Raw genomic sequence first — 23749 nt, 5'->3', positions numbered from 1 at the left:
TATCGCCTCTCCTTCAAGAGCTAATGGTTAAAGAGTAATAACTGTTCTTGAGTATGGTGGTGTGGACACTGAGTTTTATCCTTTACTTAATTCCTGATGGCAGCTGCAAGAAGAGAGCATGGCCTGGCTGGCATAGCTCAAATGCCATCTATAAATTTGCTGATGATACAACATTGTTTGTTGAATCTCAGATGGAGATGAGAGAATGTACAGGAGCGAGATATGCCAACTATTGGGTTGTTGTCGCAGCAGCAACCTGGCACTCAACATCAGTAAGATGAAAGAACTGATTGTGGACTTCTGGAGGGGTAAGATGAAGAAACATATACCAATCCTTATAGAGGGATCAGAAGTGGAGAGAATGAGCAGCTTCAAGTTCCTGGGTATTACATAAGAAATAGGAGCAGGAAGAGGCCATCTGGCCCATCGAGCCTGCCCCGTCATTTAATAAGATCGTGGCTGATCTGTCCGTAAACTCAGCTCCATCTACCTGCCTTTTCCCCATAACCCTTAATTCCCTTACTATGTAAAAACCTATCTAACTATTTCTTAAATATATTTAGTGAGGAAGCCTCAACTGCTTCACTGGGCAGAGAATTCCACAGATTCACCACTCTCTGGGAAAAACAGTTTCTCCTCATCTTCATCCTAAATCTTCTCCCCTGAATCTTGAGGCAATGTCCCCTAGTTCTAGTCTCACCTACCAACGGAAACAACGTTCCTACTTCTACTTTATCTATCGCTTTCAAAATTTTGGATGTTTCTACAAGATCCCCTCTCATTCTTCTGAACTCCAGAGAAAATAGTCCCAGGCGACTCAATCTCTCATCATAGGTTAACCCCTTCATCCCTGAAATCAATCTGTTGAATCTCCTCTGCACTGCCTCCAAAGCCAGTATATACTTCCTCAAGTATGGAGACCAGAACTGCACACAGTACTCCAGGTGCAGCCTCACCAGTACCCCATATAGTTGCAGCATGACCTCCCTGCTCTTGAACTTAATCCCTCTAGCAATAAAGGCCAACATTCCATTTGCCTTCTCAATAACCTGTTGTACCTGCAAGCCATCTTTATGTGATTCATGAACAGGCTTTCCCAAGTCCCTCTGCACAACAGCATGCTGCAATCTTTTAAATAATAATCTGCTCTTCTAAAGTGGATGATCTTGCATTTACCAACATTGTATTCCATCTGCCAGACCTTGGCCAACTCACTTAACCTATCTATATCCCTCTGCAGACTCTCCACATCCTCTGTACAATTTGCTTTTCCACTCAGTTTAGTGTCATCAGCAAATTTTGCTACGCTACACTCAGTCCCCTTTTCCAAATCATCAATGTAAATGGTAAACAGCTGCGGGCCCAGCACCATCTCCAGTGGCACCCCACTCACCACTGACTGCCAACCGGAAAAACACTCATTTATACCAACTCTCTGAGGAACTAACTTGGTCCCAACATACCGATGCAATTATAAAGAAGGCAAGATAGCGCGTATACTTCATGAGGAGTTTGAAGAGATTTGGTATGTCAACAAACACACTAAAAAACCTCTACAGATGTACTGTGGAGAGCATTCTGACGGGCTGCATCACTGTCTGGTATGGGGTGGTCTACTGCACAGGACCAAAAGAAGCTGCAGAAGGTTGTAAATTTAGTCAGCTTTATCTTGGGTACTAGCCTACGACGTACCCAGGGCATCTTCAAGGAGCGGTGCCTCAGAAAAGCAGCATCCATTATTAAGGACCTCCAGCACCCAGGGCATGCCCTTTTCTCACTGTTACCATCAGGAAGGAGGTACAGAAGCCTGAAGGCACCCACTCAATGATTCAGGAACAGCTTCTTCCCCTCTGCCATCCAATTCCTGAATAGACATTGAACCCGTGAACACTACCTCACTTTTTAAATATATATCATTTCTGTTTTTTGCACGATTTTTAATCTATTCAACATATGCGTACTGTAATTGATTTACTTATTATTAATTACTTCTTCTTCTATATTATGCATTGCATTGAACTGCTGCTGCTCAGTTAACAAATTTCACGACATATGCCTGTGATAATAAACCTAATTCTGATGATCAATATTGATTTCCTGCGACTCCGCTACATGTATCACAAACACAAGAAGGCATGCAGATGCTGGAAATCCAAAGAACACATACAAAAAACTGGAGGAACTCAGCAACCCTGGCAGCATCTATGGAAAAGAGTAAACAGTCGATGTTTTGGGCCAAGACTCTTCATCGGGACTCATAATGCTGCAATTACTCCTTTCCCTCTGATACAGAAATCTTGCCCTCAGGTCCTCAGTCTTTTTCTCCAACGATTTTACATCTGCTAACAAGATGTTTGGTTAAGGATTTTTCATTCCTTGGCACTTCGGTTTGACTTGGAGTCCTCCCCTCCTCTCTCCTTTTTGGACATGGTGATGTATCTTCACTCACTTAAAGATGCTGTTCCTGCATCCTTGAGGGTTAGGTCTGCCATGACCTTCAGAAGATCGTGAGATCACTAGTTCATTAAGATGGTTCAAAAGTACATTGCTTACAGGGAAACTACAGGCTGCAGTTTGCAGTGAGAGTAATTTAGAAGCAGTATGTTTAGAAATTGTAAGCAGTCCACACCCATCACCATGGTTCATCATCGCCATCTCCATGGCACTTCGCTCTGCCCTGACCCACCTGGACAGCCCCAGCTCTTACATCAGAATGCTGTTCATTGACTTCAGCTCGGCATTCAGTACTGTGATCCCCTCCAAGCTGATCACCAAACTTCGCCTGCTTGGTATCAGCTCATCCATCTGCAATTGGACTTCGGACTTTCTGACTAACAGACCCCAATCAGTTAAGTTAGACAACCTCTCCTCCTCCATTCTTACCTTGAACACCGGCGTGCCTCAAGGCTGTGTGTTGAGCCCTCTTCTGTACTCCCTTTTCAACTATGACTGCATTCCTGTACACGGTTCTAACTCCATAATCAAGTTCGCAGACGACACCTCGGTGGTTGGCCTGATCAGAGGGGATGACGAGACGGTCTACAGGGATAAGGTCCAGCAGCTGGCCGTGTGGTGTGCCGACAACAACTTGGCCCTTAACCCAGAAGACCAAGGAGGTCATTGTGGACTTCAGGCATGCTAGGAGCCACACTCACGTCCCCATCTACATCAACGGACCTGTAGTGGAGCATGTATCAAGTTTCAAATTCCTTGGTGTCCACATTTTTGAGGATCTCACCTGGTCCCTGAACTCCTCCATCCTGATCAAAAAGGTGCAACAGCGCCTTTATTTCCTACGGAACATCAAGAAAGCTCACCCCTGTCCCAGGATACTGACAGACTTTTACCGCTGTACCATTGAGAGCATACTCACCAACTGCATCTCAGTGTGGTATGGCAATTGTCCCGTGTCGGACCGCAAAACAATCCAGCATGTGGTGAAAACTGCCCAGCGGATTATAGAACATAGAATAGTACAGCACAGTACAGGCCCTCCGGCCCACAATGTTGTGCCGAATCTCAAACCCTGCCTCCCATATAATCCCCCACCTTAAATTCCTCCATATACCTGTCTAATAGTCTCTTAAATTTCACTAGAATATCCACCTCCACCACTGACTCAGGCAGTGCATTCCATGCACCAACCACTCTCTGAGTGAAAAACCTTCCTCTAATATCCCCCTTGAACTTCCCACCCCTGACCTTAAAGCCATGTCCTCTTGTACTGAGCAGTGGTGCCCTGGGGAAGAGGCGCTGGCTGTCCAATTTATCTATTCCTCTTAATATCTTGTATACCTCTAGCATGTCTCCTCTCATCCTCCTTCTTTCCAAAGAGTAAAGCCCTAGCTCCCTTAATCTCTGATCATAATCCATACTCTCTAAACCAGGCAGCATCCTGGTAAGTCTCCTCTGTACCCTTTCCAGTGCTTCCACATCCTTCCTATAGTGAGGCGACCAGAACTGGACGCAGTACTCCAAGTGTGGCCTAACCAGAGTTTTATAGAGCTGCATCATTACTTTGCTACTCTTAAACTCTATCCCTCGACTTTTGAAAGCTAACACCCCATAAGCTTTCTTAACTACCCTATCTACCTGTGAGTCAACTTTCAGGGATCTGTGGACATATACCCCCAGATCCCTCTGCCCCTCCACACTTCCAAGTATCCTGCCAATCGGCACCCAATTGCCCACCATTGAGAACATCTACCATAATTGCTACCTGGGCAGGGCAAAAAGCATTATCAAGGATGCATCTCACCCTAACCATGGACCTTTCACTCTCCTCCCATCTGGTAGGCGCTACAGGAGCCTCCACTCCCGCACCAGCAGGCACAGGAAGAGCTTCTTCCCTGAGGCTGTGACCCTGCAGAACCTCAAATCACAACGCCAAGCAGTATTATATCCGTATTGTACTGTCTCAGTACTTTTATATTTGTGTGCTGTAGCCCTTACTTTTTATTTGCAGTAATTTTGTAAATAACACTATTCTTTGCATTTCTGATTAGATGCTAACTGCATTTCATTGGCTTTGTTTCTGTACTCGGTACAATGATAATAAAGTTGAATCTAATCTAATCTAATTTTAAGTGCTTGAAAATTGTGTGGTGATGAGATACGTGCTCAGATTTGGATGCACTGGTGACAAGTATGTCATCCTGGTAAACAAAAAGAAAATCTAAATCTTTTAATACAGAATCCATCAGCCGTGGGAAACTCTGTTCTGCAGTTTTGAGCCCAAATAGCATGTGCAGAAACTCAAGGAGGCCAAATGGCATTATTACAGCTGTTTGGTGAATGTTGTCTGAGCATACAGGCACCTGATGTTAGCCCTAACTAACTCGACTTTGGAAAAAATTTGCTAAGTGTGACAAAAAGTCCTGGATGTATGGGACCAATTAACGATGGGGGGTGCTGACCTTGTTAAGGTGTCGGAAATTGCCACATGGGCAGGAACCACCATCGGATGTAGGGACCATATGGCAGTTCCGAACAGTCCAGGGGCTATTCCATCGGCATACAATGCCAAGTATTTCCATGTTGGTAAACTCAGCCCTCATGGATGTCAGCTTTTCTGGGTCCAGTCTACATGCATGGACGTGGACTGGTGAGGCAGTTGTAGAAATATGGTGCTCGACTCCATGTTTTGTGACTGTAGTTGAGAATGTGGACTTGGTGAGTTTTGGGAATTCACCCAGCAGTTGAGTAAACTCACATGCAGTGGTGCATGGGCTTGACAGAGCCATTGTGGGGAACAAGCCGAAGTCCTTGACATCTGCAAGCCAGTAGATCTTAAGATCGACTGGTAGTCCTTGGGCACACAGGAAACCTGCACTGAGCAGAGGTGTAGCCTCTTTAGGCAGGACTAACTCCGATGTGTAATGTCACCCACTGAAGCAGAGCGTCACCAGCCTTGTCCCATAGATCTGGATCTCGCTACCATTGACAGCTTCCAGTGAGGTTCAGTCACTCTTTGCCTTCTCTGGCAGCAAACTCACTTGAGCACCTATCATACAGGACCATTTCCAACCTGATTTTCCCAATTGACATGCATGTTGAAATCTCCCGTGAGGATAATAACATTGCCTTTTTGACACACCTTTTCTATTTCCTGTTGTAATCTGGGGTCCACATCCCAGCCACTGTTGTGAAGCCTGTATATAACTCCCATCAGGGTCCTTATACACTTGCAGCTGTTTAACTCAACCGACAAGAATTCAACATCTTCTGATCCAATGTCATATCCTTCTACTGATTTGATGCAATTCTTTACCAGCAGAGCTACACCACCCCCTCTGCCCTACCTTCCTGTCCTCTGATACAACGTGTAACTTTGGACATTCAGCTCCCAGCTACTGCCATCCTCATCTGAGTGCTACAGGTACCATGTAACCCAGTACTACCTGTCGCATGGCCGGGTGGTTGGCGACTAAACCGGCTCCACCACCAGGCTTGCCTGGTGAGGAGGATGGCTGGACAAAAAACAGGACCTGTCAAAGGGCAGATGAACCCTCTTGTAGGGTCAACAGCCATCTGGCAAACACATGCCGTGAAGCACGGAAAGGGCGTCGCTTGCATCGAAGCTTGGTCTGGCCATTCACTGCAACAGAACTTCCCCCAGCCGTCTTGGACCCCACTGTGCCGCTGGATTCAGGAGGAGACGTCGAGCAGGCGGGTCTGGACCTGTACAAACCCCTACTCACCTAAAATCTATTCACACACACGCTGTTCCTTTCTGAGGAGTGGGGTATCACCCCACTAACTGACTGAAAGGAACCATCATCATCCTATGGGATGGATAGCCAGAGAGAGACAACAATCCTTCAGCCATGATTCAGTGATGGCCACAACATCATATCTGACAATCTGTAATAGTGCAACAGAATCATCCACCTTATTTCTTATAATCCGTGCATTGAGATATAACATTTTGAGTGCTGCATTTGCTACCCTTATTTGATTATGTATCCCTATTGAACTGATACTCACCCTGATGGCTGCAATTTTGTCCTATCATCTGCCTGCCCTTCCTGACAGTCTGACTGCATGCTATCTTTCCCTTTTTAGCATCTGTCCTATCCTGAGTCCCTTCATTCTGGTTCCCATTCCCCTGCCAAATTAGTTTAAACCCTCCCCAGCAGCTCTACAAACCAGCCCACGAGAATATTGGTTCCCCTCGGGTTCAGATGCAACCTGTTACTTTTGAACAGGTTATACTTCCCCCAGAAGAGATCCCAGTGATCCATGAGCCTGAAGCCCTGCCCCTGCACCAGCTTCTCAGCCAAGCATTAATCTGCCAAGTCATCCTGTTTCTACCCTCACTAGAGTCTGGCACAGGTAGCAATCCAGAAATTACTACCCAGGAAGCCGTGCTTCTCAGCTTTCTACCTAGCTCTCTAAATTCTCTTTTCAGGACTGCTTTGCTTTTCCTTCCCAGGTCATTGGTACCAAAATGACTGAGGGGATTATGAGACAGAGAAATGTTAGTTATGGAAGCGAGTTCTGTTACATAGCTGGAATAAAATAGCCTTGATAATATTTAGAACTGAATTTCTGAATGTCAGTCTGTGATGTTCTTTAGTTTCAAAACATTGAATGAATCCAAAGGAAAACAAGAGAGCTGAGAAATGTGAATCTTAAGTTTGTTTTTTACTTTAAGCGAGGCACACACATATCATGTGGTAGCATCATGACATATGCAATTCATGTATGTTTACATATAACCCATATTTAATTATTTAAATGAACAAGAATTCTTAATCAAACTATATATTTACAAAATTACTCAATTAATCAATGAAATATTAAACACACAAAGTTCTTGGTTGAAAACTGTAGAAGTGTGAGCAGCCTGGCTGGCTTCCAATATTTTTAACTGGAGAAAGTTATGCTTCTTCAACAACATAAAACAATACAGAAGGTTTAAAGCTGATGGTGATCAACAAATTTACAATGGCAAGCAAAAGTTTGGGCACCCCTGGTCAAAATTTCTGTTTCTGTGAATAGCCACGCGAGTAAAAGATAACCTGATTTCCAGAAGACATAAAGTTAAAGATGACACATTTCTTTAATATTTTAAGCAAGATTACCTTTTTATTTCCATCTTTTACTGTTTCAAAATAACAAAAAAGGAAAAGGGCCTGAAGCAAAAGTTTGGGCACCCTGCATGGTCAGTACTTAGTAACACCCCCTTTGGCAAGTATCACAGCTTGTAAACTCTTTCTGTAGCCAGCTAAGAGTCTTTCAATTCTTGTTTGGAGGATTTTCTCCCATTCTTCCTTGCAAAAGGCTTCTAGTTCTGTGTGATTCTTGGGCCGTCTTGCATGCACTGCTCTTTTGAGGTCTATCCACAGATTTTCGATGATGTTTAGGTCGGGGGACTGTGAGGGCCATGGCAAAACCTTCAGCTTACGCCTCTTGAGGTAGTCCATTGTGGATTTTGAGGTGTGTTTAGGATCATTATCCTGTTGTAGAAGCCATCCTCTTTTCATCTTCAGCTTTTTTACAGACGGTGTGATGTTTGCTTCCAGAATTTGCTGGTATTTAACTGAACTCATTTTTCCCTCTACCAGTGAAATGTTCCCCGTGCCACTGGTTGCAACACAAGCCCAAAGCATGATCGATCCACCCCCGTGCTTAACAGTTGGAGAGGAGTTCTTTTCATGAAATTCTGCACCCTTTTTTCTCCAAACATACCTTTACTCATGGCGGCCAAAAGGTTCTATTTTAACTTCATCAGTCCACAGGGCTTGTTTCCAAAATGCATCAGGCTTGTTTAGATGTTCCTTTGCAAACTTCTGACGCTGAATTTTGTGGTGAGGATACAGGAAAGGTTTTCTTCTGATGTCTCTTCCATGAAGGTCATATTTGTGCAGGTGTCGCTGCATGGCAGAACAGTGCATCACCACTCCAGAGTCTGCTAAATCTTCCTGAAGGTCTTTTGCAGTCAAACGGGGTTTTGATTTGCCTTTCTAGCAATCCTATGAGTAGTTCTCTCGGAAAGTTTTCTTGGTCTTCCAGACCTCAACTTGACCTCCACCATTCCTGTTAACTGCCATTTCTTAATTACATTACGAACTGAGGAAACGGCTATATGAAAACATTTTGCTATCTTCTTATAGCCTTCTTCTGCAATGTGGGCATCATTTATTTTAATTTTCAGAGTGCTAGGCAGCTGCTTAGAGGAGTCCAAGGCTATTGATTGTTGGGACAAGGTTTGAGGAGTCAGGGTAATTATAAAGCTTTGAAATTTGCATCACCTGGCCTTTCCTAACGATGACTGTGAACAAGCCATAGCCCTAACAAGCTAATTAAGGTCTGACACCTTGGTAAAGGTTATCTGAGAACTCAAATCTCTTGGGGTGCCCAAACTTTTGCATGGTGCTTCTTTCCTTTTTTTCACTCTAAAATTCTACATAACAAAAATAATACACTAACCTTGCTTAAAAGGTTGAAAAGAATGTTTTATCTTTAACTTTATGATTTTTGGAGATCAGTTCATCTTCTACTCACTTAACTATTCACAGTAACAGAAAATTTGATTGGGGTGCCTAAACTTTCGCATGCCACTGTATGAAAGCTGATTAAATATTTACAGGAGACAGTGCTAAGGATCAGCAAGTAAATGAAGAAAAAGGAAGAATTCAAAAAGAAAGTTAATGGGAATCCCAGGCAATCCATAAGATGGAGCAGAGCACTTTGCTGGAGTTGTAGCAAATTATTTAGAATGGATGGGAGTGAAGTAACAGGAGCAAATGATACCAGTGGCTGAAGGTACGGGGGTGTGTGGGCAGATGAGTGATACATGGAGGAAGGAAAGGATTTGCAATCATGTTGCCCATGGTAAACAAGAATAAAATTTCATTGCCAGAATTACAGTAGATTCCAGTGATGACTTGGAGAGGGAATAAAGATTTTCAGGTTTGGTGAGTAAGCAATATCAACAAATTGATGGAGTTGGATTCCCAGTCATTCAATGTCCTGTACGGTTTGTATTAGATGCCTTTAGTAATGTTTTCCTTGTTTTCCCCAGCTTAATCTGAAATTGTTACCCTTCTCAGCCAAAATATGGAAAGAGCTGAGAAAAAAATCAATTCTGTGTTACATGAAACTTGATTGGCCATCATCATGGCCAAATAAAAACACATTTTATTTGTCTGCTTTTCCTTTCTAGCTTCTGCCAAGAACTGTTTTCATTAGATCATACGGCCATAAGATATTGGAACGGAAGTAGGCCATTCAGCCTATTGAGTCTGCTCCGGTATTCAATCATGGGCTGATCCAATTCTTCCAGTCATCCCCACTCCCCTGCCTTCACCCCATACCCTTTGATACCCTGGCTAATCAAGAATCTATCTATCTCTGCCTTAAATACACACAATGACTTGGCCTCCACAGCGGTTGTGGCAACAAATTCCACAGATTTACCACCCTCTGACTAAAGTAATTTCTCTGCAATTCAGTTCTAAAAGGACATCCTTCAATCCTGAAGTCGTGCCCTCTTGTCCTAGAATCCCCTACCATGAGAAATAACTTTGCCATATCTAATTTGTTCAGCCCTTTTAACATTCTGAATCTTTCTATGAGATCCCCCCTCATTCTTCTGAACTCCAGGGTATACAGCCCAAGAGCTGCCAGACGTTCCTCATAGTGTAACCCTTTCACTCCTGGAATCATTCTCGTGAATCTTCTCTGAACTCTCACTGATGTCAGTATATTCTTTCTAAAATAAGTAGCCTGAAATTGCACACAATACTCCAAGTGTGGTCTCACGAGTGCCTTATAGAGCCTCAGCATCACATCCCTGCTCTTACATTCTATACCTCTAGAAATGAATGCCAACATTGTGTTCGCCTTCTGCACAACTGACTCAACCAGGAGGTTAACCTTTAGAGTATCTCGCACAAGGACTCCCAAGTCCCTTTGCATCTCTGCATTTTGAATTCTTTCCCCATCTAAATAATAGTCTGCCCATTTATTTCTTCCACTAAAGTGCATGACCATACACTTTCCAATATTGTATTTCATTTGCCACTTCTTTGCCCATTCCCCTAAACTATCTAAGTCTCTCTGCAGGCTCTCTGTTTCCTCAACACTACCCGCTCCTCCACCTATCTTTGTATCATCAGCAAATTTAGCCACAAATCCATTAATACTGTAGTCTAAATCATTGACATACATCATAAAGAGCAGTGGTCCTAACACTGACCCCTGTGGAACAAAAGAAGTAATTATTTGTTTGACCTATGTTTGGTTTTGGTGAGGTGGAGAATGTAATCTGTCATTTGTTACTTGCCTGCATTACAGTATGGAGGCATTTAGGGAATGGAACATAATATGAAATGGATTATCTGATTGCCCGGCACTTGCAAGTAAACAATTCTTGCTGACATTTTGATAACCAATTGAAAATACAGCTTTACACTTTGAAGATCAACCATTTCTGACACATGAAGAAGATTGAACAGTATAATGCTTGAAATGTTTGTTTCAAAGTACAATATTAACAGCAAGTAGGTGAAGGCAGGTTGATTAGTTTGTGGTGTATATGTACACAGCATTGATGGGTTACAGTGCTAGAGCTGGCACATAAATTCAGTGAGATTTCTGTTCCTTAATGCTTTCTCCCTGCGTGCCAGAGTAGTGTAGTGGTTAGCTTGACACGATTGCAACTCGAGGCATCCCAGAGTTCAGACCTCAATTCTGACACCATATCTGTAGGGAGTCTCTGCATGTCCTCCCCATTGGATATGTGGATTTTTCCATTGGTGCTCCAGCTTCCTCTCACTGTTCCAGAAAAATTGGGTAGGTAAAATGACTAGGTTGGAATTGTCCTGTGATTGGGTTAGGGTTATTTAGGGTTGTGGGGCAGCATGACTGAAAGGGCTGAATGGGCCTACTAAACGTAGTATTGCTAAATAAATAAATGAAATCATAGAACATAGAGACATAGAAGCATAGAAAACCTACAGCACAATACAGGCCCTTTGGTCCACAAAGCTGTGCCAAACATGTACTTACTTTAGAAATTACTTAGGGTTTCCTATAGCCCTATATTTTTCTAAGCTCCATGTGCCTATCCAGGAGTCTGTTAAAAGACCCTATCGTATCCACCTCCACCACCGTCACCGGCAGTCCATTCCACGTACTCACCACTCTCTGCATAAAAAAACTTACCCCTGACATCTCCTCTGTACATACTTCCAAGCACCTTAAAAATGTGCCCCCTTGTGATAGCCATTTCAGCCCTGGGAAAAAGCCTCCGATTATCCACACTATCAATGCCTCTCATCATCTTATACACTTCTATCAGGCATCTCTCATCGTCCGTCGCTTCAAGGAGAAAAGGCCAAGTTCACTCAACCTATTCTCATAAGGCATGCTCCCCAATCCAGGTAACATCCTTGTGAATCTCCTCTGGCAGGCTGCTGGTGCAGTGACATCAGCGCCGGACTCCGGAGCGAAGGTTCCCGAGTTCAAATCCGGTCGGGCTGCTCCCGGGTACACTTTCCATCCGTGCCGGGTTGAGTGCCGAGATCGCAACCTGGCCTAGTAAAAAAAGACTGTGCTGTGAGGAGGACGTGGGGAACCACTCACAGAATCTTTCCTCCAAGACAACCACTTGAAAAAAGAAGTGGTTATTGAGGCTCTGCCAGAGTATGGCACACAAAAAAAAATCTCCTCTGCACTCTTTCTATGGGTTCCACATCCCTCCTGTAGTGAGGTGACCAGAACTGAGCACAGTACTCTAAGTGGGGTCTTACCAGGATCCTATATGGCTGTAACATTACCTGTTGGCTCTTAAACTCAATCTCATGGTTGATGAAGGCCAATGAACCATATGCCTTCTTAACCACAGATTCAACCTGCGTTGCATCTTTGAGTGTCCTATGGATTTGGACCCAAGATCCCTCTGATCCTCCACACTGTCAAGAATCTTACCATTAATACTATAATCTGTCATCACATTTCACCTACCAAAATGAACCACGTCATACTTATCTGGGTTGAACTCCATCTGCCGCTTCTCAGCCCAGTTTTGCATCCTATCGATGTCCCGCTGTAACCTCTGACAGCTCTCCACACTATACACAACACCCCCAACCTTTGTGTCATCAGCAAATTTACTAACCCATCCCTCCACTTCCTCATCCAGGTCATTTATAAAAATCACAAAGAGTAGGGGTCCCAGGACAGATCCCTAAGGCACACCACTGGTTACCAACCTCCATGCAGAATATGACCTGTCTACAACCACTCTTTGCCTTCTGTGGGCAAGCCAATTCTGGATGCACAAAACAAGGCCCCCTTGGATCCCATGCCTCCTTACTTTCTCAATAAGCCTGGCATGGGGTACTTTATCAAATGCCTTGCTGAAATCCATATACACTACATCTACTGCTCTACCTTCATCAATGTGTTTCGTCACATCCTCAAACAATTCACTCAGGCTTGTAAGGCATTGACCTGCCTTTGACAAAGCCATGCTGACTATTCCTAATCATATTATGCCTCTCCAAATGTTCATAAATCCTGCCCCTCAGGATCTTCTCCATCAACTTACTAACACACTGAAGTAAGATTCACTGGTCTATAATTTCTTGAGCTATCTCTACTCCCTTTCTTGAATAAGGGAACAACATCTGCAACCCTCCAATCCTCCGGGACCTCTCCCGTCCCCATTGATGATGCAAAGATCATTGAAAGAGGCTCAGAAATCTCCTCCCTCTCCTCCTACAGTAGCCTGAGGTACATCTTGTCCGGTCCCAGTGACTTATCCAACTTGATGTTTTCCAAAAGCTCCAGCACATCGTTTCTTAATGTCTATAATCATATAACTTAACTTATTTTTATAAAACATTGCATGAGCATTTTGCAAGGGGTTTATTACAATTTTCTGTGCAAGTCATTGGACAAATGGGAAGAAATATCTAAAGGGTAAAGGTGATAAAGAATATTGTTTAAATAAAGGATGTTAATATCTGCAGTGACGTTGAAACAGTTATCTTCAGCCAATTTAACAAGAATCTAAATGAGTGTTTCAAGCATTGTAACTTGCAGCATTTCAGACAGAGGTATAGGATGTGAAGTTAGTCTCAATAGTTCAAAAGCAAAATATTGCAGATGATGGGAATCTTAAATAAAACTTGAATGTGTAAGAAATACTCAGCATCTGTGTACAGATTTTGCTATTGGTGCCTATGAATTCATATTTTAAAATTTCCTGTCACTTTTGCAGAAATGGAGAAAAAGAAAACTGCAGCTTCTGATAAGGCAAAGAAAGGTATTTATTTTAATCCTGTGAGAATATGATTGAGCACATTTCTGATCAGGTGGATGCCAATTAGGAACAATAAATATCACTTAAATATCACAATAAACCAATAATGTTTTTGTTCCACTGCGGAATGCCATGTAATGTTATAGAATGCTAAATTTATATGTGAATATTAAAATTGTAAATTGTGATTGCTGATTTAAAGCTTTTTCGTACTTGATTGACTTCTGAGCTCTTGGCCAAATAACGTGCTCATTGTCTTTCCTTGTTGTCCCATGACATTCCTATTGCGGAGGCTTGTTCCAGTTTACTGTTAAACCATGTCCCCACTCCTGTTGCACTTACCGCTCTTGAGCTACATTCTAGTTTCATTCCTGCCTATCATAGGTCAACCTTCAAAATTTTGTTCTTCAACTTACTCATTAATGACATTTGTACAGTGGATAGGTAACAGAACTAGCCCAGAGCATGGTTGAACTTTCCATCTGATCTTTGTTACTAAATTGAGAGAAAAGTTAAGTATCTCACAGAGGAGTGGAATGTTAATGCATTTGGATTTTCAGGAATCTTTCAATAAGTTACCAACAAACAATGTTGATGAAAATGTGAAGATGGAGATCATATACTGACGGGTTATAAATTGAGACGGGTTATCTGAAGAAAGCACTCCAGTCATTAGGGAGCTTCTCATGGAGTGAAACAGAGATCTGTGGTTTGTACCTCAACTATTCACACTTATATCAATGGTTTTTTCTGAGGAGTCCAAATGTCATGTATCCAAGTTTGGTAATAGCAGAGATCTAGCTGGATTTCTGAGTAGGGAGATGGATATAAAATAGCTTCAAGGGGATACAGATAAGAATATAAAATGAACAAAGAGACAAAACTACAAGAAGGAATATAATTTGAAAATTGTTATCCTCAGTGGTGCACAAGCAGAAAAGCAGGGTACTTTTAATATTTTTAGGATGCTGCCCAACCTGCTGAGTTCCTCCAGCGTGTTGTGAGTGGTCAGGGAGAGTGAGGAGGTGATAGAAAGGAGTTATAGGCAGGTGGTCACACCGGGGCCACAGGAGACAGACAAGTGGGCAACAGTCAGGAGAGGGAAGCAGAAGAGTCAGGTACTAGAGAGTACCCCTCTGGCTGTCCCCCTGAACTAGAATTGTTGGGGGATGGGAACCGAACTGAAGAGACAGGGGAAGTGGCAGTTGGCTGATAAATAGAGAAAGCTTGGAGACAGTGTGAGAGGGAGGATAGGCAGGTGATAGAAAATGGACGCACTCAGACCGATGGTTTGAGATGTGTCTATTTTAATGCAAGGAGTATTCTGAACAAAGTGGATGAGCTTAGAGCGTGGATCAGTACTTGGAGCTATGATGTGGTGGCCATTACAGAGACTTGGGTGGCTCAGGGGCAGGAATGGTTACTTCAAGTGCCAGGTTTTAGATGTTTCAGAAAGGACAGGGAGGGAGGGAAAAGAGGTGGGCGTGTGGCACTGTTGAACAGAGATAGAGTCACAGCTGCAGAAAAGGTTGACGTCATGGAGGGATTGTCTACGGAGTCTCTGTGGGTGGAAGTGAGGAACAGGAAGGGGTCAGTAACTCTACTGGGTGTTTTTTATAGGCCGCCCAATAGTAACAGGGAAATCGAAGAGCAGATAGTGAAACAGATCCTGGAAAGGTGTAATAATAACCGAGTTGTCATGATGGGAGATTTTACTTTCCCAAATACAGTATCAATTGGCATCTCCCTAAAGCAAGGGGTTTGGATGGGGTGGAGTTTGTTAGGTGTGTTCAGGAAGATTTCTTGACACAGTATGTAGATAAGCCAACAAGACGAGAGGCTGTACTTGATTTGGTATTGGGAAATGAACCTGGTCAGGTGTCAGATCTCTCAGTGGGAGAGCATTTTGAAGATAGCGATCATAATTCAATCTCCTTTACAATAGCATTGGAGAGAGATATGAACAGACAAGTTAGAAAAGCATTTAATTGGAGTAAGGGGAATTATGAGGCTTTAGAATCATGAGGCTATTAGGCAGGAACTTGGAAGCTTAAAGTGGGAACAAATGATCTCAGGGAAATGTACGGAAGAAATGTGGCAAAGGTTCAGGGGATATTTGTGTCGAGTTCTGCACAAGTACATTCCAATGAGACAGGGATGTTACAGTAGGGTACAGGAATCGTGGTGTACAAAGGCTGTAGTAAATCTAGTCAAGAAGAAAAGAAAGGCTTATAAAAGGTTCAGAGAACTAGGTAGTGTTAGAGATCTAGAAGATTATAAGGCTAACAGGAAGGAGCTTAAGAAGGAAATTAGGAGAGCCAGAGGGGCCATGAGAAGGCCTTAGTGAGCAGAATTAAGAAAAACCCCAAAGCATTCTACAAATATGTGAAGAGCAAGAGGATAAGACGTGAAAGAATAGGACCTATCAATTGTGACAGTGGGAAAGTGTGTATGGAACTGAAGGAAACAGCAGTGGTACTTAATGAATACTTTACTTCAGTATTCACTGTGGAAAAGGATCTTGGTGATTGTGGTTGATGACTTGCAGTGGACTAAAAAGCTTGAGCATGTAGATATTAAGAAAGAGGATGAGCTGGAGCTTTTGGAAAGCATCAAGTTGGTTAAGTGGCCGGGACCAGATGAGCTGTACCCCAGGCTATTGTGGGAGGCGAGAGTGGAGATTGCTGAGCCTCTGGCGATGATCTTTGCATCATCAATGGGGACGGGAGAGGTCCCGGAGGATTGGAGGGTTGTGGATGTTGTTCCCTTATTTAAGAAAGGGAGTAGAGATAACCCAGGAAATTATAGACCAGTGAGTCTTACTTCAGTGGTTGGTATGTTGATGGAGAAGATCCTAAGAGGCAGGATTTATGAACATTTGGAGAGGTATAATATGATTAGGAATAGTCAGCATGGCTTTGTCAAAGGCAGGTCGTGCCTTTCGAGCCTGATTCAATTTTTTGAGGATGTGACGAAACACATTGATGAAGGAAGAGCAGTAGATGTAGTGTACAGGTGTCTCCCGCTTTTCAAACATTCGCTTTACGAAACCTCACTGTTACGAAAGACCTACATTAGTTCCCTGTTTTCGCTTTCAAAATGTGTTTTCACTGTTACGAAAAAAAAGCAGCGCATGGTAAAAAATCAGTGCGCGATAAAAAGCCGCGCGTGTCTGAGCAGCCGCTCTCCCCCGGATTCGGAATGGCATTCTAGCCGGCATTGCTTAAACACGTGCCTGTGAGCAGCCGTTAGCGAGATGTGTTCTAAGGTATCGGAAAAGCCTAAAAGAGCTCGTAAGGGTGTTACACTTAGCGTAAAACTAGACATAATTAAGCGTTTCGATCGTGGTGAACGAAGCAAGGACGAAGTGAGTTTGGCTTGTGGAAGCTGACGAAGATGATGTTGAAGAGGTTTTGGCATCCCATGACCAAGAACTGATAGATGAAGAGCTGATGCAATTGGAAGAAGAAAGGATAACAATCGAAACCGAATGCAGTAGTGAACTGAACATAAAGCAACTGCGTGAGATTTTTGCTGCAATGATAAAGTACGACTCTAATTTTGAAAGGGTACGTAGGTTTAGGGGATATTTGCAAGGTGGTTTGAGTCCTTACAAGGAACTGTATGATAGAAAACTGCACGAGGCTCAGCAGTCAAGCAAGCCTTCCACATCAGCCACAGCAGACGACGAACCTCGACCTTCAACATCGAGGCGGGCAGTCATAGGAGAAGATAAGCTACCTGCTCTAATGGAAGCAGACGACGAAATGACACCCCAGTGTCCCACCACCCCAACACCCAGGCCGCAGATAGATACTGATTCGCGGAGAATGCAGCAGTAGCTGGGAGACACACAGCACATCTTCAAGAAAAAGGCCGAAATAAACATGCTAATTAATTAGGTGCTGCCCGACACGTAATTGTTGGCCCAGATCAGAGACGATGCAATCGGAAATCGGCACTGATCTGGGCCGACAATTATGTGTCGGGCGACACCTAATTAATTAGCTTGTTTATTTCAGCTTTTTTCTTAAAGATGTGCTGTGTGCCTCCCGGCTACCGCTGCACCCCTGCATGCTTTACGGCAATATATCGGTTGGCGGCCTGGAGGGTGGGGGCCACTGCACCACCCCAAGCTGCGACGACTCAGTCTAACACACCATCATCAGTGTGCTCGGCGCTGAACCAATTCTGGTAGGTGATACGGCACTGTACGTATATTATTTCTACTTTATATAGGCTGTGTATTTTTACGTGTTATTTGGTATGATTTGGCAGCTTCATAGCTTAAAGGATACTGGAAAGCGCTTGCACCGTGCTTTTGCCAACAGCGCTTGCGTGAGATTTTCGCTACGGAGAACAGTTCAGGCAATGATTGTGGAAAAGTATTTCTACTTTATATAGGCTGTGTATTTATCATATCATTCCTGCTTTTACTATATGTTACTGTTATTTTAGATTTTATGTGTTATTTGGCATGATTTGGTAGGTTATTTTTGGGTCGGTGAACACTCACAAATTTTCCCATATAAATAAATGGTAATTGCTTCTTCGCTTTATGACATTTCGGCTTACAAACCGTTTCATAGGAACGCCCTACCTTTGGATGCCGGGGGAAACCTGTGTATGGATTTCAGCAAGGCATTTGATAAGGTACCCCATGCAAGACATATTGAGAAAGTAAGGAGGCAAGGGATCCAAGGGGACATTGCTTTGTGGATCCAGAAATGGCTTGCCCACAGAAGGCAAAGTGTGGTTGTGGACGGGTCATATTCTGCATGGAGGTCGGTGACCAGTGGTGTGCCCCAGGGATCTGTTTTGGGACCCTTACTCTTTGTGATTTTTATAAATGACCTGGATGAGGAAGTGGAGGGATGGGTTAGTAAGTTTGCTGATGACACAAAGGTTGGGGGTGTTGTGGATAGTGTGGAGGGCTGTCAGAGGTTACAGCGGGATATTATTAGGAGGCAAAACTGGGCTGAGAAGTGGCAGATAGAGTTCAACCCAGAAAAGTGTGAAGTGGTTCATTTTGGTAGGTCAGATATGATGGCAGGATATAGTATTAAAGGTAAGATTCTTGGCAGTGTGGAGGATCAGAGGGATCTTGGGGTCTGAGTCCATTGGACGCTCAAAGAGGCTGCGCAGTTTGACTTTGTGGTTAAGAAGTCATACGGTGTGTTGGTCTTCATCATCCATGGAATTGTATTTAGGAGCTGAGAGGTAATATTACAGCTATATAAGGCCTTGGTCGGACCCCACTTGGAGCACTGTGTTCAGTTCTGGTCACCTCATTACAGGAAGGATGGTGATACTATAGAGAAAGTGCAGAGGATATTTACAAGGATGTTGCCTGGATTGGAGAGAGTGCTTTATGAGAATAGGCTGAGTGAACTTTGGCGTTTCTCCTTGAAGTAACAGAGGTGACCTGATAGAGGTGTATAAGATGAAGAGAGACATTGATCATGTGGATAGTCAGAGGCTTTTTCCCAGGGCTGAAATGGCTAACACGAGGGGTATAATTTTAAGGTGCTTGGAAGCAGATACAAGCGGGATGTCAGAGGTATGTTTTTCATACAGACAGTGGTGGGTGCATGGAATGCACTGCCAGCAGTGGTGGTGGAAACGGAGACCATAAGGTCTTTTAACAGCCACTTAGATAGGTACACAGAGCTTAGAGAAAGAGAGGGCTGCATGCTAGGGAAGTTCTAGCAATTTTCTAGCATAGGGCCTGTAATGTGCTGTAGATTTTTATGTTTTATGTTCTATGTAACCCCAGGGTAGGCCCAAAGCCTTGCTTATCGGTTCATCAAATTACCAGGTACAGACCACAGCAGCTGGGGCAGTCTTCACTGCCTCAGCACCATGGAGATGACCATTGTGGAGAACAAGCAAAATTGGCTCCCCAGTGGCACCCTGTTTTTCAGTCTATCTGGGCTAGCATTTAAGTTGACCAGGCAACAGGACAGTGAAAAGATCTGACCCCAATGCCGCTCTCAAGCTCTTCAAATCAGCTCAGTGCCCAGAGAATCTCCTCTCTCTGGGCCCTGACTTCTCCCTTCAGTGCCCAGAGTGATCCAACCTTGCTCCCGGGCCAACTGTACGGGCATTAGGACTCCTTCTGCATTGGATCTCCAACACACGATCCCAGCTCATCCCTTGAACTCGCCTCATCGTCATTTGCTCCTTCATTGTTGGTGGCGATAACTTCATACAATTTACCTCAGAAAAGGTATTTTTAGTGATATTTGTAGTCGGATTTCTTAGCTTCTTGACTGCCAGAAAGCTGTTGCATACATTCAGTAGTGCTATCTTAACTGGAAGTCGTTTTAGATCATCAGCCTTGAATGCCGCAGAGTCAGCCCCCAGCGTTCTATGAACCTTCTGATTCATCTACAGCTTTTGGTTTGTGTATGTCCGGTGTGTTCTCAAAGGTACACACTGATCTACACAGGTCGTGATGTAGTCTGTGACAACTGTGGTATAGTCATTCAGATTTGAAGATGAATTCCTGCATATTGTCCAGTCTACAAGCAGTCCTGTAACCACTCCTCTCCCTTGACCATAGCTTCTTAGTCCTCACCACTGGTCTCTGCCTGTGGCCAGAAGTAATTGCACTTTAACACGTGTGGGTGTGGGATAGCACAGTAAAGCTTTCTTGCTGGTCCTGTAACGGTGGGCAAGTATGTTGGCTCCTCTGGTTCCGCAGGTGATATGTTGGTGTTAGTTGGTCAGAGACTTCTTCAAGCTGGTCTAGTTCAAATCCTCCACAGTGACAGGGAAGCCTTCAGGCTGCGCTTTTTTGTGACCGCTAAACACTGTACTTTTGTGTCGCCCTTTTTTTATGGAATAAATACTCGTTTGGAAGATATTTAGTTTTGGTGAAGTGAAGAATATACTCTGGCATTTCATATTTATCTACATCGTAGTTTAGTGAATAGAATATAATGTGAGATTGATTGTTAGATTTTCAGCTAACGGTTTTTCAAAGGTCTAGCTACAAGTTTGTTATCTAATTGAATTACAACTATATACTGCACATTGGAGATTAAGCTTTTCTGAAGCAGACTGCAGATAAAACAGTGTGGTGTAAAATATTTATTTCAAAAATCAATACCAGCTCTTAGACATTGAGGCTAAGTCGCTTGTTTGTTGTGCATATATACATAAAATTAAGGAATTACAGGGGAAGTGCTGTAATGTCATAGTAAGTAAAATTTCTGTTTCTTAATGATATTCTCTGAACTCACAGGTCTTAATTTATTTTGTGCACAATGGGAGAGAGAGTCTATTTATGTATGTGTTTGTTTGTTTGTTTGTTTATTTATTTATTTATAGCTAGGCCCGTCTGGCTCTTTCAGCCCTACCTCCCAGCAATCCCCTGATTTAACCCCTAGTCTAGTCATGGGACAATTTACAATGACCAATTATCCTACCAACTGGTATATCTTTAGACTGTGGAAGTAACCTATGTCAGCATTGTGTCCCACCCCAAATTGGAATACTAGCATCATGCTGGTATTTTTTTTAGCAGAACACTATGGAACCCGGCCCACTGCCAGAAGGAATTGTGAGAGAGTAATCTTCTGGGGAATTAACACTTAAAGAATAGTAACTTACAAAGCTTCAGGCAGAGCTACAGATGTGATATTAGCCCAAACAGTTGAGAGGCAAAACATTTGCAGAAGATGAGGCCCAGATATTCTGGAAATGTTCGCCATCTGTGGAGAGATTTTGATATTGATGTGAATGAAATTATAGTTGAATTGTTCCTCTGTCATTTTTGCAGAACCAGTGAAAAAGAAAGCTGTGGCTTCTGATATGGCAAAGAAAGGTATTTCTTATCCTCTAAGAATATGATTGATCATTTTCTGACCGGTTGGATACCAATCATAAACTTCACAGATTATCAACAATATTGTCATTCCACCCGTGCCATTGGGTGGAACCAATGCCATTTTCTTGAATACTAATTTCATTGTGAATACCTTATTAAAATTGCAGTTTTAGCATGTGTTTGTCGGCTAATTGAATGCTCTCTCTTACTTGCTTAACTTCTGGTCTCTGTGCCTTCTCTTATTGTCCCGTGGGCATTGCTATTGCTGAGGCTTGTTACAGTTTATCAATTTTCAACACCCCCACTTCTGTTGCACTTACTACTGTTAAAGCACACTTCATTTTGATCCATGCACTTCATAGGTCATTCTTTAAAATTCTGTTTCTGAATTCACTCATTAAAGACATTTGTACAGTGGATGGGTAACAGAACCAGTCAAATGCATGTGTTACTTCCCATCTTTCTTACTAAAGTGAGAGAAATATTAAGAATTTCACAGATAAGTAGGAAGTGGTGCACTTGGATTTTTCAGGAAGCTTTCAATAAAGCCCAATAAAGAAGGGTGGTCAATAGGTTAGAGAATGTGATAATATGGATAACATACTGACATAAATTGAGAGCTGGTTATCCGACAGAAAGTAGCAAGTGGGACTGAGTGAATATTTCTCCAGTCAGCAGGGAGCTTTTCATGGGATGCAACAGAGATCTGTGGTTTGGACCTCAACTGTTCACATCTATATTAATCATTTGCCTGAAGAGATTAAATACCATGTATCCAAATTTGCTATTAGTAGAGATCTAGTTAGGTTTCTGAGTGGGGAGATGGATGCAAGGCGTCTTCAAGGGTATATGGTTAAGATCAATGAATGAACAAGAAGGAATATAATTTGAAAATTGTGATGTTATCCACTGAAGTGTACAAATCACAAGCAGGATATATTTTAAATCTTGATGTGATGAATCTGAAAAGGACTCATGTGTTCTTGTATACTAGCTACTAAATGTCAATTTAGAGGTAAAACAAGTGATTAGGAAGGCAAATGGGAAGTATTTTGAGTAGTGGATATGAATGTTTTACTGCTATTGTGTTGGGCCTTGGTGACTGCAGCTGCACAAAGCTGTGCAGTTTGGATCTCTTTCCCTGATAAAAGATGAGCATGCTTTCTCAAAAGAGTGAATCGAGAATTTGTTTGTGATATGAGGGGAGCTGGACTTTGCTAGACTTGTAGTGGTTAGAGCAGTAGGCAGTGAACTCATTGCAACCTATGGAATTTTGACTGAGTCACTCAAGCTGAGCCCACAGATATTAAGGCTGTCTATGGTGTCCTGTCTAAAGTGTCACAGTCGCAGAATAAGGGGTTGGCCATTTAGGACTGTGAATAGGAAAAACCTATATATGCAGAGGCCGTAACCTTTAGACAGAAAGTTAATCACTCAGTTTATTCCAAGCTATGCTCATTACATTTCTGTGAGGTCCGGGGATACCAGTTGCTACACCGAATCCAGGCGTGAATTCAGGAAAGCCATTAAGGGCGCCAAGAGGCAATATCAAGCCAAGTTGGAAGCCCAGGCTAACCAGGGGGTTGCCATTGGACTATGGCAGGGTCTAAATGAGATCACTAGGTGCAAAGAAATGGCTGGGAATATCAATAACTGCGGCGCTTCTCTTCCTGACGAACTTAACGTATTCTACGCAAGATTCGAACAGAAGAGGAGCGTCCCGCTCCTTCCGGATGAACCGGAGCTGGTGGCATCGAGATTCATCATCACTGAGGAGTCCATTAGAAAGGCCTTCTTGAAGATAAATCCAAGGAAGGCGACGGGCCCAGATGGCATCCCGGGATGGGTTCTCCGAGCCTGTGCAAGCCAGCTAGCTGGAGTGTTTGCTGACATCTTTAACTGCTCCATGCTTCAGTCTAAGATCCCCTCGTGTTTTAAGAAGGCAACGATAATCCCGGTGCCGAAGAAGAGCAAGGTGGCATGCCTGAATGACTATCGACCTGTGGCTCTGGCATCAATTGCTATGAAGTGCTTCAAACGATTGGTTATGGCACCCATCAACCGCAGCCTACCGGTCAACCTCGTCGCTTTGCAATTCGCCTACCATAGCAACAGGTCAACGGCAGATGCCATCTCTC

At 43.2% G+C, this 23749-nt stretch overlaps 1 protein-coding gene across 1 annotated transcript in view; it reads left to right on the top strand.

Moving 5' to 3' along the window:
* The window catches only part of LOC134338322 (triadin-like), a 426556-nt gene that overhangs the window by 224913 nt on the left and 177894 nt on the right, over window positions 1-23749 (top strand). Inside the window, exons 20-21 of the mRNA XM_063034074.1 lie at window positions 13736-13780; window positions 21564-21608. Of these exons, the coding sequence (XP_062890144.1) occupies window positions 13736-13780; window positions 21564-21608 (90 nt within the window). The remainder of the gene's footprint in view (window positions 1-13735; window positions 13781-21563; window positions 21609-23749) is intronic.

The sequence above is a fragment of the Mobula hypostoma genome, chromosome 2 (assembly GCF_963921235.1).
Source record: "Mobula hypostoma chromosome 2, sMobHyp1.1, whole genome shotgun sequence".
Classification (NCBI taxonomy): Eukaryota; Metazoa; Chordata; class Chondrichthyes; order Myliobatiformes; family Myliobatidae; genus Mobula; species Mobula hypostoma.
Note: the sequence above shows the minus strand (reverse complement) of the source record. Positions and strands in the feature narration are given on the sequence as shown.